Below are 16,267 nucleotides of genomic sequence, written 5' to 3' on the forward strand. Positions count from 1 at the left end.
AGAATTGGACGAAATACGGCCTGCCAAACATTTCCTCAAGGTTCTCTGAGCCGTGGCCGCACGAATTTTCCTGTCTTGAGCATTATGTCAGGTGTTGGCATCGAACACACGCGAAGTTGCGGGATGGCCGGCCGCTAGGGTCTCGGCTCGGAAAAACATTGTGCCAGCTGAGCTCTCTCTCCGCTGGATCACCTGGCCTGCATCATCAACAATCCCTCCGTGTCTGGCCCTCGCTCCATCTACACCCTCTACTCCCGTCAATCTCATCCTCTACTCATCCTTCCTCACCTACCCACCCACCCACCCCTGCCGTCACCATGGGGTCCGATCCACAGTACATCAAGTACCCCAATCTCACCCTCGCCCAGCATGTCTTCAACCTCTCCAACCCAGCCTGTGACGCAACCCTTCGCCAGTCCTCATTGAAGCACCTGCAAGATGCCATCTCCGAACACAAGATGGCCCCGTTCTACCGCTACCTAGCCCACCCGGTCGAAGGCATCCTCAACTCCTCCGGCGAGGGCGCACCACAACACCCGCATCATGGCGCGAATGCGACCAAGCCTCTCATCACTTCCAATATGCTCGCCTCCCGAAAGTCCCCACAAAAGGTGGATTTCCCATGGGACGAGGAGTTGTACCAGTCCCTGGTGGAAGATAACAAGAAGGAATTGGAGACGTTCCAGAAGGAGGAAGAGGAGGCGGAGGAGGCGGCCGGCGAGACCGAGGTGCAGGCTGCGCGGGGGAAGAGAGCTGAGTTCTGGGCCCGAGTAGGAGACAAGGTATGGGATTAGAGTCTGTCCGGTCTGTAAGGCTCTTTTTACTGACGGTGATCGTCTGATAGGACAAAGCCATCGAGTCCGGCGAAGCCCTCCTCGAAAAGACGGGATTCCTGGGCACCAAGATCGACCTGACGCTGGCGATGATTCGGATTGGACTGTTCTTTGGGGATCTGCTGTTTGTCAAGAAGATTATTGAACGAGCGGAGACTCTGGTCGAGAGCGGTGGTGACTGGGATCGGAGGAATCGCCTCAAGGCATACAAGGGACTCCATCTCCTCACAATTCGCTCCTATAGTTTGGCTGCGCCTCTCCTGCTGGACAGTCTGTCCACGTTTACGAGCTATGAACTGTGCAGCTACTCCTCGTTGGTGATCTACTCTGTGCTCGCGGGATCACTGTCCCTCAAGCGCGTGGACTTCAAGGCGAAGGTGGTGGATGCTCCGGAGATCAAGGCGATCCTCGGTGCCGGCGAGGACCAGCTGGCTGCGCTGACCGGTGAGGTGTCTTCCGGTCCCGGTGCCCAGGATGAAGAGATGAAGGATGCGACGGTGACGAAAGCTACCCCGGGGGGTGCCACTACCGCCGTCAATCTGGCCTCACTAGCCACCGGGTCTGGCGTGCAAGCCGAGACCGAAGCCGCCGTCGACTTTTCGTCGCTGGCAAACCTGGTCACCAGCCTGTACAACGGCAACTACCAGTCGTTCTTCCGGGCGCTGGCAGCAGTCGAGGACAACTTCCTGACGCAAGACCGGTACCTGTATGAGCACCGGGCGTGGTTTGTGCGCGAGATGCGGCTTCGCGCCTACCAACAGCTGCTGCAGAGCTACCGAGTGGTGGGACTGAACAGCATGGCGAACGACTTTGGCGTGACGGTGGACTTTTTGGACCGGTGAGTACTCCCCACAATAACGATTATTTGTATTCATGCTAAACCATCACAGCGATCTGGCCAAGTTCATCTCCAGCAACCGCATATCATGCACCATCGACCGAGTCAACGGCATCATCGAGACGAATCGGCCGGACGACAAGAACAAGCAGTATGCGGATGTGGTCAAGCATGGCGACTCGCTTATCACCAAGATCCAGAAGTACGGGCAGGCAGTGCGTTTGCGGGGCAGTGAGCGCAGCTAGTTAGACGTGTACTCTTAAAATGAGTGGAGTGAGCTAGAATTCAACGTTGATTACTATAACTCTTCAACCTGCATGACCTCCTTGTCGGGCTTCCCAAACTAGGATGCCTGAATATCCACAGTCCCATAGACAACTATAAAAAGAATAGCCACCCAAGATATGTCGTAACTACTGAAAGCTTTCTGTGTTCGATTACGTGGTCTCTGGGATCAGTATCCCAGCGTGTGGACATCATAGTTACCTGATTTTAGATTCTCATGTCGGATGACGAAATATACTCGGAGAAAGCCAAAAATCGATCAATGGTACGGCAGCTCTTTGCAGCGGACATGCTTCAGTTCGTGGATATGGAAAAGGTGTGGGGCCTCCTCCATTTGAGCACGTTTAGTGCTTTCCTGTCAAGAGAGAGCGAACAAGTCAAGGCCACCTATGCGTTGGACTAAATTATCTCCTTGTGGCACTTTTTAATTTAGAAATTAGGGATGCTCTTCTGATCCCAATCGACAACGCTTTGTCAAACTTCCCAGCGTGATACCCGACAATCTCAGTACACCCAACCTCTCCGTATGTACACCATTACTCGTTGCAGTGGCCCTCCCTGTAACATTGCTAGTATGAAACAAGCATAATTCGAGAGATTCGATGCGTTCGGGATGGCCCCAAGGATGAAGGAAGGTTTTTTTATAGTACCCCGGACTCCGTATGGATTCTGCAAGCAGAAAGCAGGTAATTATATCAATATTTAATAAGAAGTTCATTTCACACAGCCAGCCTTTGGAAGCTGTGCAGGCAGATATTCCCTTCCAGAGGAGTGGTACCTAGCACGTATACACATTACACCCGCAATCTTAAGCGTCCTTAGGTCCGACGTGCGCACCGTCGACCTCGTCAGATGTCAGCCCCTTGTTTCTTGCAGCAATCACATCAAAAGCAGCCTTGCTGTGGAAGAGGGTTTCCATCTCTTCCAAACTCTTCCCCTTGGTCTCCTTCGCGAAGAAAAAGACAATCAGACCCATGACAATATCACAGCCAGCGAAAAAGATGAAGGTATAGCTGCCCCAGGCTGCAATCATGTAAGGTGTGACGAGGGAGAACATGAAGTTGAAGAGCCACTGTGTAGATACGGCGACTGAGACTCCAACCTCACGGATGCGAGTTGGAAAGATCTAAAAGGTGAAGGCACGTTAGAATATTGTCAAACGGATATCACGAGTGGTACTATGAGCCTACCTCAGCACAGTACGGCCATGGGAGTGGTCCCCAGCTAAACTGGTAGACGGCGTTGGTGAGAAATATCATCGCCACGGTTGCTCGTCCGGCGGTTGTCGCGCCTGAATCGGTTACGGCCACCGTGGTATGGTTGAGGATGGTCACAATCACGAAGCAGAGGGCCATCAGGAAAGCAGCAATCATAAGAGTCGGCTTTCGTCCCCACATCTCCGAAAAGAACAAGAGGTAAACGGTGACAGCGACGAACTTCTCGGCACCAAAGAGCCCCGTGATGAGCAGAGACTGGCTATTGTTACTGCCGACAATAGTCTTGAAGAATTGCGGCCCAAAGTATGCGAGTGAAGTCATACCCGTGCATTGCTGGGCTAAGAACATGAAAAAGCCGAGAGCAAGCCTATAGCGGTTTGCAGGTTCTAGAAGCTCGCGCTTCTTGAGGCCCTCAGTGGCCCTTAGCTCTTCTTCAAGACCCACTTGGATCTCGTTGAACTCGGCTTTTACTTCGGGGCCTAGGTAAGAAGAATCATTCTGTCAACCATGCAACAAACCGACCGGTTGTAGGTGACCTACCATCACTAGCACGAATCCATTGCAAACTCTGCCAGGCTTCATCAGTCCGTCCCTTTTTGGCGAGCCAGCGCGTACTTTCAGGCACAGTGAGCAGACCAAGACCTAGTACTGCGGCCGGCACCATCTGTAGTCCAACTGGGATCTGCCACTGCTTAGAAACCGCCGGCAAGTTCGTATCGACTCCATAGTCAATCCAGTAGCTAATCATGACGCCTAGAGCAAAGAGACACTGCATGGCACCGCCAAGCTTGCCGCGGATCTCCTTAGGCGACATCTCGGCGCTATATGCGGGGACAACTGCTGTAGCTGAACCGAGGCCAAGCCCACTAATAACCCGTCCGATGTAGAAGCAGGCCAGCGAGTGCGAAGGGACAACCTCGAGTACAACGCCAATGCAGAAAGTCAACATGGCGAGTTGGATCGTGTACTTGCGACCGAATCGCTCGGAGATGGGGAAGATACCCAAAGCGGCGATAAAGGCGCCTGCGTTCTGCAGACTAACCATCACCGCGCTGACAGTTGTTGAGTCGGTGTAGCGAAAGTCGTTTTCGTAAGACGTTAGCGTTAGGACGCCACCTATCGATCATCTCTTAGCTCGCAAAGCGATATACATCAGGCCGTTAGGGTATATCCTACCCACAACACCGGTATCATATCCAAACAGAAACCCGGCAGTACAGACAAAAAATCCGAAAAAATAAGCACGAAAGGCTCCGAGCCTGGTTCCGCTCAGCTTGGCCATGATCGCGTCCGACAGTCTTGATCCTGCGTCTGGTAGGGCCGAGAAGGGTTTACCCCCGTGTAACGAGATATGCCCAGTTGGAAGAAAATAGGGGTGAAGTTTTAGGAGAGCAACACGCAAGGGAGTCTCAGCCAGAAGGAGGACAGGTTCCCCAGGCGACAAGTCAGAAAGGGGCCAGCTGACAGGGATGGTGGTAATGGTTAGAAATATTGCGTTGGGAACATCGAATGGCACCAGCCCCGGACTTTATAGGACAAACGAAACGCCCTTGAATGTGGGGTACACACGCCGTATGGGGGAGCAAGCCGAGCTTAGCTGCTACAGGAGAAGTGACCAGTCCGTTTTGGGATTATAAGGTGTCGCCAATGGTCGCATAGCTTACTTATCCTTACCCCAGAATATCCCCCACGTGCCGAATCTGGTTCATCGCAGAAGGACTGGGACTGCTGTGCCAATCAGGCTGCGATTCCCGGTCATTTGAGTTGAGAGGCTGCCCTGCTCGCCCTTCGCGAGAGACCCCGCTGCTTCCCAGGAGCCGACAGCCGATGGGTGGTGAGCACTAGGTTTCCTCCAACCAAGTAGAGTTAGTGCTTCCCCGCGATCGGACCGCCGAGGCGATGGCCCGACGATATGAAGCGGTAGACGCAAATAGGGGTCATAATTGCATAACAAGCTTGGGTGGTTGCAACATCCAGCTAAGGAACATTTGAGGCTTTGTGGAAGTTGGAGTTCTGTACAGCTTTCAGCTCGGATGGACCCACCAAGGGAAGAGGGAGTGATTGTATCTTATAAAGTAATCTCCGCATCCTCACTGTCAACCGCGCAATATGCCGAGTGGGTGTTGGGTTGAAAAGAAAAGCAGCGCCTAGGCCAGGTACTTCGGGTAACACTCAGGAGGATCGCGATGTTATGGAGCCGAGCCAAAAGCTCCGAGTTGGGCTTCATGCTACCCGTTACCACCTCGTCAGTTTTACTAATGCCTTTCTCGCCGCAGTACCTGAGGACTCAATTGACAAGCGAGGCGATGGCGAGACGAGTACGGTGGCATATATGCTCCGAAATTCATATCATCGAGTATCTAGGGTTAATCCTAATGAAGCGAGCGACAACATCGAGATTCTCCCGAGGAAATTCGGCAAGTAGAGCTGGGACATGATCAAATTTAGTTCCCGAATTGCCGCAGTGATACTCCTTATCACTTCCAAAGGCGCGACAATTACCAAGATCTCGAAAGTGTTCATGGACAGTCGGGTGTTAGATGTGGACAGAAATCAGCCGAAGATGACCAGCCCACTGTTTGAACCGAATTAAAAGTTTCCGAGCCTATTGATTGGCTGGATGAAAGACGGAGAGACGTCGTGGCGGCCCGGATGCGCTGCAGAACTTTGTATTAACATCATACATTGCTCATAACTCACCAGCTGGAATGGACAACGAACAGGATGTGATATCTACAGTGGCCCACTTATTCCAATCTGGCGCTTTCGCCTCGATTTTCAGACTGGGACTCCGAACACTCGCATACGTGCAGAGAATACTCTAGATATGGGGAAACCACACCAAGAGCCCTTCCCGTGGAATCGTACCGAAACAGCCTGGGTATGACCCCAGACCGTACAGGCTGGGGAAGTAGTCTCCATCACGGCCAGAGCGTGGTTAAGCCATTCGATGGAATACGAAGACTTAGACATGAAGTTTGGGTTGGAAGTGAGATCACGACCAAAAGATTGACAGGAAAGCGTCTCTTCAAAAGTGATTATGGATGGTGCCCAGATAGGGTTATAGCTACATCTGCCGCTAGTGACTACGAGGAGTACCGGATAGAATTGGTTGCCTTTTGGTATCTCAATGAGTTGGTACAATAACATATGAGCATTTCGCGGTTTAGCATCGCTCTGTAACAAATCAACCATGGTCTTTCAGAAGGGCATACGTAGTGACCAGGGCAAGAAAGTGGATTATAGAAATATACTGACATAACATACCTGACAGAGCATTACTAAATATGCCCTATACTACTTAGTAATGTCCATCCGGCCCCCGCTCCCCGTCCATCGGGCGGCTCCGGAGAACGTCGGACTCGGAGGATCAACCCCACGTTTGCCTATCACTTCGGAGCCTGCCTGACAGACCATCATGACGTGCATGAATCGATATCTTCTCGTCCGATACGGTCAATATTCTTCTTCTCCGTAGGCTCGACAGTCTCGCCAGCCATCCCAACGCGGGGAAGCGCTGACTCACGCTGCTGACTCAGCCTCCTCCACCTGCTCCATCTCTTTTTTTCCCGCAAGCGGCTTTTCGTGCCTGACGGAACCCTGCCAATCACTCCGATCTGCCCCTCCCCCATGTCCGTCTCATTTAGGCTCGCGCGGGCGTCTCCGCTACGGGCAACCCGGCCGAATAATGCCTTTTTCCTACATCGCCCGGCGTGGGGTCCTGTAGGTGAGTACTACATCCGTTATTATAACTCGGCCTGATCTCTCCCCTCTCACCACTCTTCCCACCCACTGACCCAATTCAGCCATGACTCAAACCAAGGTCGCTCAACCCACCAAGCGGACTTTGTCTGCCGTCCCATCGTCGAAATGCCTAAACGTCGACAACATGAACCCGTCCATCAAGGCAGCCAAGTACGCCGTGCGCGGGGAACTGGCCGTCAAGGCGGAAAGCTATCGCCAGCGCCTGGCCGACGGCGACAAGTCGCTGCCCTTTGACAGCGTCATATTCGCCAACATTGGCAACCCACAGCAACTCGACCAGAAGCCCATCACCTTCTTCCGCCAAGTGCTCAGTCTCGTCGAGAACCCCATGCTCCTCCAGAACCCGGAGGTGCTGAAGACCTCGTTCGGATATCAGCAGGATGTTTTTGATCGAGCCAAGACGCTGCTGGCCAATGTGCAGAGCGTCGGCGCATATAGCCACAGCCAGGGCGCACCGGGAATCCGGAATAGCGTGGCCAAGTTTATTGAGCAGCGCGATGGCTTCCCCGCGAATCCGCAGGATCTGTTCCTGACCGGCGGCGCCTCGTCTGGTGTCAATACCCTGCTGAACGTGATCTGCAACAACCCTAAAGCTGGTGTTCTCGTGCCGATCCCTCAGTACCCTCTCTATACCGCGACGCTGGCGTTGCTGAATGCGCAGTGCGTCCCATATCATTTGGAGGAACAGAAGGCGTGGGGTACGGATATTGATGTGATGCACAAGGCCATCAAGGACGCCAAGGCGTCTGACATTGACGTGCGTGCCGTGGTGGTGATCAACCCGGGCAACCCGACGGGTGCGTCGCTGAGCCCGGAGGATATTAAGAAGGTCATCGATCTGGCCGCCTCGGAGAAGCTGGTGATCATGGCAGATGAGGTGTATCAGACGAACGTATTCGAGGGTGAATTCGTGTCGTTCAAGAAGCGCCTGCGCCAGCTCCAGCAGGCCGAGCCCGGTAAGTACGACGACGTGGAGCTGGTCTCGCTGCACAGTACCTCCAAGGGCATGGTGGGCGAGTGCGGCCACCGCGGCGGCTACTTTGAGCTCGTTGGGTTCGACCCACTGGTCGTTGAGCAAATCTACAAGCTGGTGAGCATCATGCTATGCCCGCCCGTCGTGGCGCAGTGCCTGCTCGAGACCATGGTCAACCCTCCCCGGAAGGGCGATCCCAGCCACGAACTGTACCAGGCGGAGTATAACGGCATCCGGGATGGTCTGTACAAGCGCGCGCGCGCTCTGTACAGTGCGTTCCAGCGCATGGAGGGTGTCGAGTGCCAGGAGCCTCAGGTATGTTATATTCCCCTTCCACCATGTTGCTTCAATTACTAACTCCACCAACAGGGTGCCATGTACCTCTTCCCAACCATCAAGCTCCCCGCCAAGGCTGTCGAAGCCGCCCAGGCAGAGGGCCGTCCCGCCGACGAGTTCTACTGCCTGCGCCTGCTCGATGCCACTGGCGTGTGTGTCGTCCCGGGATCTGGCTTCGGTCAGAAGGAGAACACCTTGCACTTCCGCACGACGTTCCTCGCTCCCGGCACCGACTGGGTCGAACGCATCGTCAAGTTCCACGCCGAGTTCATGGAGAAGTACCGATAAGAACCAGTGGACGAGTGACAGATGATGAACCCACGAACCCAGCTGGGATAATTTCCCTCTGGAATTCACGCCATTATACGGGACGAGAAGAGCCGTTTGATCTCCGTGTACATCAGGAACAAGGGCCAGCTGCTGCTGCCTCTTGATACCTATCTTATAGACCAGCTACACCCAACCCGCCGGGACAAAATTTGTTTTTTTTTTTTTTTTTTGGCATACGCATCTACCATTTGATTGGTGTTGGCAAATTCAGTTCTGGGAATATGTTGTTTATTCATTGGAAATCAAATCTAGCGACATATCTATACACCTTTGGTCCTTGTATTATTTATTCCAAGTTTTCTCCGTCTTGTCTTGTTTTTATCTATGCTCGTATTTCTGTCCGTCCTCGGACGAACAGGCAGACAGACAGTCCAACCTGGCCTAGACCGACACATGCATGGCCTCGTCAGCCTCACTCCAACACATGGAATGCGCCTGGGCCCCTTGCGTGGTGCAAATCCATGCACCGCAAATCCGGATCGTTTTGCCGGGTATGTATCTTAGTCAAGTATTTCTTTTCTCGATCTACTACAGTATATCCCTTTGCAGGCAAGTGGATTGTGGGTGTAGAATACATTTGTGATGTGTGTCGTGTGCCCCAGTCCAATCCAAATCTCACTTCTTCCAGGTGGTTGGACTTGAGCGTCTCACCGTCCTGTCACGGGCTGTGTAAGTATACCGGCACCCACACCCGAATACATTATTATTATTATACCTACGACTTTTATATAGGTAGATACACTGAGTGCATCGGCTCCTACGAACCGGTTTCCCAAATAGTCCATGTAATTGTCTCCGCGTATGGTGCCTTGACCTTAATCAGACCATATTGTCGGGCACGTATATGACTTTGTTTCGAATCAAAAACAGTTTCTACCACGAGTATCAATTACTTCACTACGCTGCATATCCTTCACCCCTATTTTCCACAGCTACATTCCATCATGTCGGGCCTTCTCCGGGGGACTTCTGGTGCTTCCAGGGATCACCAGCACCGTGATTCATCTGGTTCTATCGTTTCTACCAAGGATACACCATCTACACAGCAGAAAGGCTCCTCGGTCAATCACAACACACCTGGTACGGATACGAACGACCTTTTATTTTCTCCGAGTAGTCAACATATATCAACTGTCTGCTACTGTATATACTAATCAAGAGCCCACTCTGCCACAGGCAACAACGCCTAAACAGCCCTCCATCATCAGCACCACACCACTGAGGCTTCGGCCACCACCATGGCCACAACGATGAGAATGCCGAAACACAACATCAACACCAACACCAACACCGACCTAGCCAGTCAGAAAAGGACAATACCGACTTTGCAACTGCGAGGAAATACGACGACGCGAGGCGGGAGAGCCATGGTGCTGGGATTGGGTTCCAGAGTGGGTGGCAGTGAATAAACCAAACCAGTAACTACCTACTCTACTTTAGTTTCTTCCACATGCCTTCGAACGTCATATGCCATGTACTTGGTTATAGGGTTTGGTTACCTATTAAGGCAACATCACATACATATTACCGCATACATATTACCGGATCGATCCACAAAACAGAGAAATCTTACCCGAACAGGGTTCCCCCCTGCGCGACTCGGTGGATAGGTAGGCTAAGCCTTAGCCAAGGCTGCAGTCAAGGCTTATATCGTGAGGGAATCTGCACTCTGTACGGGGGGAATGTGCCTACTATGCACGGTCCGATCAAAAGGCTTGTTTCTTTTTTTTCGCCGGAAAGACATTCGACACGTCAGCCTTCCTCTCTCCGTCGGTCAAAGGGATAGATGATGTGGTATGTGGATGATACTTCGAAGTAACCAAGTAACGAACTATACCGGAGCGGGTGGCCGTACACCGCTTCTTTCTTGGTGTGATGTGTGATGTTAGTTGCGGTGACTTTTGCTTTGGCCCTGTGTTATGTTATTATACATTATTGCTATTGAAGCTTGCGAAAGATGGATAGAGCTGAATTAATACAATGTATGTTTCCTTCGAGTATGAATTTGGGCTTGGATATTGGACACACAGTCACCAGACCGTGATTGATCCGAGCCACAAAGCCGGGCTGAGCCGGGCTGAGCCGGGCCGAGCTGGACCGAACTGAGCTGAGATGAGCTGAGTACGTACTCGCACGGTTTGCTCCGTATGTATAGAAAAAGAAAAGCAAAGTCCAAATTCTGTACTAGGTACACAAGAGGTACATCATTTAACTAGACGTTAATAAGTAACCTACCAACTAGAATGTAAGTAAGGTACAGTCCTCACACGGCATACATGTAATGACTAACGAAAACCTGCTTGCGGGTGACGATCTGAGACACGCGCGTGTGGGTGGTTCAGCCGAGTCGTCGGAGAAAGCGAGTGCGAGCCGCTTGCTCGCTCACCGCTAGAAGTTGGAGCACCCCCTCTCCACTGCATTTCCCAAGGAAAAAGTTACGGTGTAGTTTTGGTATTTTATTGTTATTGGAATAGTGATGTGATCTGATTTATTGATTTGATTTATGATAATTGTTAGGTAGGAAAGCAGGAGCTTTCTTTGTTCTTGAATAATGGATCGACTCCGGCTCGGAAAGGAGTGCTGGTGTCCCAAACGGGTGTAGTATCTGACTGGCTGTACAACACGAGATCTGTACCCTGACATAGGGGTAGTGCTAGGCAGACTCGTACATGTAGGTACAGAACGATACAATAACGGCGCAGCGCAGAACCGGCATGGCAAATCACAAACCCTCTAGATTGACGCTATCATCACGGGAGGAATTCTAGACTGGCTAATAGAACAAGGAGACAGGGAAATAGAACAAAAAAGCATTTGTATCATCATCTCTCATCAAGGTCATGAAGACGGTGTGGAGGTGGTGCGGGTTAAGTTGCCACGAAGCAGCAGCAAGAAGAGAGGGAGGGAGGCAACATGACGTGACGCACAACTATTGCGCCCACGATTGCCGGAAGTAACTCTCGTCCATGGGCGGGGTGGAGCCGGCATCGAACAGATTACTGGTCCACAGAGGAACCGAGTCCGGCGGCGACGGCATGCTGTTCGATATGGGCTTGTTGTTGTAGCTGGGCGATTGCGACGACACGGCATACATGTCCTGCGCGGGGACGGACTTGGGTTCCATCGCCATGGTAGCATGCAGCTGGTGCTCGAGCGCGGCGGTGGATTCATTGGCCGACTTGAGGAAATCGTCGATGTTGATGGACTCCAGATCATTTGACGACAGGAGCTGCGCTTGTGGCAGCCCGATCAATGAGGACGCAGAGCTGACGCGGAGGTGGTCCATGTCCGATGCTTCGCTCACGCTGTGGAGATCGTGCATGTCGCCGTTGCCTGCATGCCCCAGACCCGGGAGTGGTCCAAACTCGTCGGCCTCGGAGATCTCGCCGGAGGAGGACGGCGGCGGCAGACCGGTCGGGTACGAGTTGTAATCGAAGCTGGCGTATGACGGCGTCTGCGTACTTGTCGCCGCTGGCACGTCCGAAGAGTACAGAGGGAAACTCGACCAGTCGACGGAGGGAGCGCCCAGTCCCGCAGAGCCCAAGGGCAGTTCCGAGTCGGGGGACGCAAAGTATGGTTCTTGGTAGGGATCCTGGAACGCCATGCATGTAATCGGCGAGTTGCTCGAGGTGTTGGGGAACGAGGTGAAGGTCGAAACATCGAGAGGGGGCGGTACGCTCGTGATGATCTGCTCCAGCGGCCGCTCATCCATGTTGGCCGGGGCGGAGGTCGGTTTCGAATCGCGGGGATGGTCGAGCGAGGTAGAAGCGTAGTGATCCAGGAACGACTGGTCGAGAGGGGCAGTCGTCGCGATCTCCTCGCCACCGGCGGCGGGCGCGCTGTGTGGAGAACCTTGCTGCGACGGCTGCTGCGATTGGGGTTGCGAGTCCATCGACAGCGCGAGGGGCTCATTGACAAACGCTGATTGTGTCAAGGGCAGATGGTCCGCAGATCGACGGGGTACGTCGGACGGGTGGTGGATGGTGTGCGATCGGGGGATAGTGTAAGGCAAACCGCACTTGTGAGCCATGTCATTGTGCTTGTGGGCGGGCTTGTGGTGCCCATCTCGGAAAATTGTCAACGTCGACTCGGACTTGGTCGAGGTGAGATGGGGTTTAACGGGACCCGACGGCTGAGACAAAGGCAGACCAGTCTCGGGAACGGTATCTAGATGGGATTCCTTTTTCAGCGCACACGTGCAGCGCTGGCCATGACTGCAGCCACAGCGGTGAAGTGCGTCCTCTGTAATTTCAGATCAGAAAAAGTGATTGGAAACCAGCGCCAGCATGCTCACGCTTCAAATCTCGCTTCTCTCCCGCATGGCAGTCAAACATGTCGGATTTCTTCTTCTTCTCGCCACAATCGCACTTCACGTGGGTTGTTCGAGACTTGCGTAGGCCGCGGCAGTGAGTGCATTGAGAGACTGGACGGCCTTTTTTGTTGATGTGGGTCAGGGGGCGGTCTATTCAAGACGAGTTAGTTTTTTTTTCGAACACCATGATGTACGCGATCTGTTCGACTTACCACTGTGGTGACAACTGCTGACCCGGTGACCCCGGACGCAAGCTTCACAAGCCCACTTCTCACCATCGATCAGCATCGCGTGTGGTTACTGAAGGGCACACATGCGATAGATCGCGAAATAAAAAATAATGTTGAAATAAAAAACAGTCAGTCGTAGAGACTGAGAGGTATCAAAGCCGTCAAGGCTTAGGGGTCCGTGTGATCTTCTTCGAGAAGTAGTCGGACCGAACGAAGTAGAACGAAGACAAGCAAGGGTATCTCAGGCGAAGGTGCCAATGTGCACACAAGTCACAGAAACGCCGATCCAGTAGTATAAAAGGCTCGTGAGAGAAGCCACTGTCGTTGCGAAATTGGTAGGGAAAAAGGGCGCGTAGGGAGAGAATCGAGTGGTGGTGAGAGGGGGAGTGTGCGGGTTGCGCTGAGGCCAGAGGCGAAAAAGAGTAGAGGGGAGATTTGGGGGGGAGCCCAAGCCTACGCACCGTTTGGCGCCGGCCGTTAGACAGGACACCAGAGACCGGTAGTGGCGGCCAAGTGAGAAACTCGATGTCAAAGCGTGTCGGGACACCCTGTGCAGTGAGGAAGAAGAGGAAGTGAAAAGCGGGCGAGCACGGTTAGATTAATAACGGGCTGGGGGTTTTCGCTGCGGAAGTGGTCGCTGTGGCTGCCCGGAGTGGTACGAATACGGTATCGGGGGGCAATTCTGGTACTGCTGCCTCAGGCCGACGTACTCTCGGTGTACGCAGTACAGGCAGTCTGTCGTGCATGTTCCTTTCGTTCTATCTGCAGCTAGATCTTTTCTTGACTAACGACATCGACCCTACAGGAGACATCTATCCAACTGCACGACGGTGCATCTGTACGTGGCATCGCTGTGCCGTCTCCACTAGCGCCCAATACATTGGCTCTCGCCTGTCGGGTCCCACAGGAACCGCGATGACTGTTTAGGGGTGCCCGTTAGCACCGGCTTGAGAAGGATTCAGTCCCAAGTCGAGTTCAGGGATCATCGTTGAGAAGACGGATAGGAAGAATTATTCTCTTCTTGTGTCCTTCACGTCAGAACCAAGCAGCGCTCGAGGGTTGTTAACAGGTGACCGGGGTGGCAAGGCCCAAATGCGGCGGCCCCCTTGACGGACACCCAGTAAAATAAAAAAACCCAATCCAGGGGTCAGCATGAAACAGAACACCGCCCTTTTCTTGCCTTACTACTCGTGTGTCTTTTCCACGGTTATCTTCGCATGAACTCACCCCCCACCGCAATGGATCTCGCTAGCCAGAATCTGGGGCCGCACCCAACTGCCTGACACCTGGTTCGTAGGTACAACAAGTCCTAAGAATAGTTAACCATGGGCCGAATTGGGGCCGCTGTTCTCAGGGGCCTACCCCAAAAGGATCCAGGCACAATACGTATTGTACGAAGTTCTGCCTTTCCGCAGAACATTCCACGATCCCTGTCGTCCTTCATTGGCAGATAATGCACACGACCAGAACACGGACAACGCCGCGCGATACGACTCGAGACTAGGGCTGGTTATGGCGCGGTACGAGGCAGCCCGATGATATCACTGTGCCTGTTTCGGGCGGGCTGCAGAAGGCCTTCTGGCGCCTGCTCGTCGATGAAGCCCTGATCTGCGCGGGCGGTTCCACGAATGAAAACGCCGCTGGTGAGGAATCCGGGTTACATACTTACAAGCGCGATACGGCCTCGTGCTCGTCCCGACGGGCCTGAGTGTAAGCAGTCGAAAGATACACTTCGCGCACTGCGCCGTACAGCAAGACTCCTGTAAATATTGTGCTTGCACCATCTCTTTCTCTATCTTCACTCTTCACTACTGTAGGATTGAATGTACAAAGTCATTAAACGACGAGCCTTAGAATTGCGACACCCAATTTGTAGCACACCAATTTCAATCCCGGGGAATGAAGTAGTGAGGTCGACCAGTGTGACATATCGATAGCTTTAGAACATCGAGGCATGCTCAGATTGTCGTATGCTTGCAGACGTTCTCTACGGTCTCCGATTGACACAACTTCTCCGCTAGATTCTATGCGTCATGGAGGGCCATGTTGGCGCTGTTGCACGCGAATGGACTCATAGCATGGTCATTGTCCCAAATAAAGATGATCAAAGAGCCACTCTCGTGCGTGAAATGCCGTGGTCCATAGCATTCATGACAGTTAGTGTGCTAGGATCAGTGGCTTTGATCACAGTCGGTAGTGGTTTCCGAGTTTTGTCTGCTGGGCCCGAGACCTTCCTGAGGAAGAAAATGTATCTGCTCTTCGGACATAGGCGCAGCCAGTCTATCTCGTGGTCCGACCTTGACTGCTGTTTCTCATATTTTCCAACTTGCTCAGTAATTGGTAGTAGACAGTAGCTTACTAGGCAGTCTGATCCTCTTGCGCCGAGAGGTCTTCCGCACCTGCACTTTTGCATATTGCGTTTGTCTCTCTTCTCCCATTGCACCATTTGGGCCCCATGTCATGACTAGGATTCGGAAACACTGTTCCTGTCCCACAAGCAACCAGTCGCTTAATCAACCGGTCGAAGCACTCCATAAGTTGTGCGGCAGACGCTGATTGGATAGCTTCCAAATGGATGATTATGTATGTCACTTTGAGTCGGCACAGCAGATCCACTAGCACCTCTACAGCAGAACTGTTGACCTTCTCGGTGAGACACAAAAGACTCTAGGTGTTAGAGGCAGTGTGTTCGACATCTACAGAGACATCACGGGTATGGCAGTTTCGTGTAAATACATAATGGCAGGTTCTATGAGCATCATGGAAAATGCAATATCTATTTTTGAGAACAGGGTTTATATGGCTAACTCATATATAGAGTAGGGCGTTTCACGTCAAGATTTGGGAAACAAGCGTGAGAGAGAATAGAGTAATCTGATTTCGAATACTGCTGTATACTAAACAACTTAGTGTTAGTTATTGGACGCATCTCGTTTTGAGAATAACTAAACTACTACAGCCGGGTAAATTCCCTTTACGTATGTGAGCTCTTTTCGACCTAATAGTCTAAGCATTAGTCTCTATGAGACAAAGAACTTCGATATCATACTATCTATATCTCTCTCACGGGAGACCAAATATACTGTTTTCGCTCAATTCATTCTCTTATTTCTAACCACAAACCCTTCTAGCACCGGCCGAACTCTGG

The 16,267-nt window shown here is 52.4% G+C and overlaps 4 protein-coding genes across 4 annotated transcripts; 2 read left to right on the top strand and 2 right to left on the bottom strand.

Moving 5' to 3' along the window:
- Positions 1-317: 317 nt before the first annotated feature.
- Positions 318-2,359, top strand: N7474_002785 (proteasome regulatory particle lid subunit RPN7; the record flags this gene model as incomplete). The annotated part of the gene is made up of 4 exons (XM_057194200.1): positions 318-782; positions 845-1,671; positions 1,724-1,886; positions 2,168-2,359. The coding sequence occupies 4 exons, from the start codon at positions 318-320 to the stop codon at positions 2,357-2,359; spliced, it is 1,647 nt and encodes a 548-aa protein (XP_057055555.1).
- Positions 2,360-2,764: 405 nt separating this feature from the next.
- Positions 2,765-4,455, bottom strand: N7474_002786 (sugar porter family MFS transporter; the record flags this gene model as incomplete). Its single annotated transcript, XM_057194201.1, has 4 exons — positions 2,765-3,082; positions 3,147-3,652; positions 3,714-4,289; positions 4,350-4,455. 4 exons carry the CDS (start codon positions 4,453-4,455, stop codon positions 2,765-2,767), a joined length of 1,506 nt encoding a protein of 501 aa, XP_057055556.1.
- Positions 4,456-6,981: 2,526 nt separating this feature from the next.
- Positions 6,982-8,535, top strand: N7474_002787 (putative alanine aminotransferase; the record flags this gene model as incomplete). Its single annotated transcript, XM_057194202.1, has 2 exons — positions 6,982-8,226; positions 8,281-8,535. The coding sequence occupies 2 exons, from the start codon at positions 6,982-6,984 to the stop codon at positions 8,533-8,535; spliced, it is 1,500 nt and encodes a 499-aa protein (XP_057055557.1).
- Positions 8,536-11,506: 2,971 nt separating this feature from the next.
- On the bottom strand, positions 11,507-13,177 carry N7474_002788 (copper fist DNA-binding domain-containing protein; the record flags this gene model as incomplete). Its single annotated transcript, XM_057194203.1, has 3 exons — positions 11,507-12,819; positions 12,872-13,039; positions 13,102-13,177. 3 exons carry the CDS (start codon positions 13,175-13,177, stop codon positions 11,507-11,509), a joined length of 1,557 nt encoding a protein of 518 aa, XP_057055558.1.
- Between the last annotated feature and the right edge of the window lie 3,090 nt (positions 13,178-16,267).

This window comes from Penicillium riverlandense, assembly GCF_028828495.1.
Source record: "Penicillium riverlandense strain IBT 135883 chromosome Unknown utg000002l_segment0_segment0, whole genome shotgun sequence".
Lineage (NCBI taxonomy): Eukaryota > Fungi > Ascomycota > Eurotiomycetes > Eurotiales > Aspergillaceae > Penicillium > Penicillium riverlandense.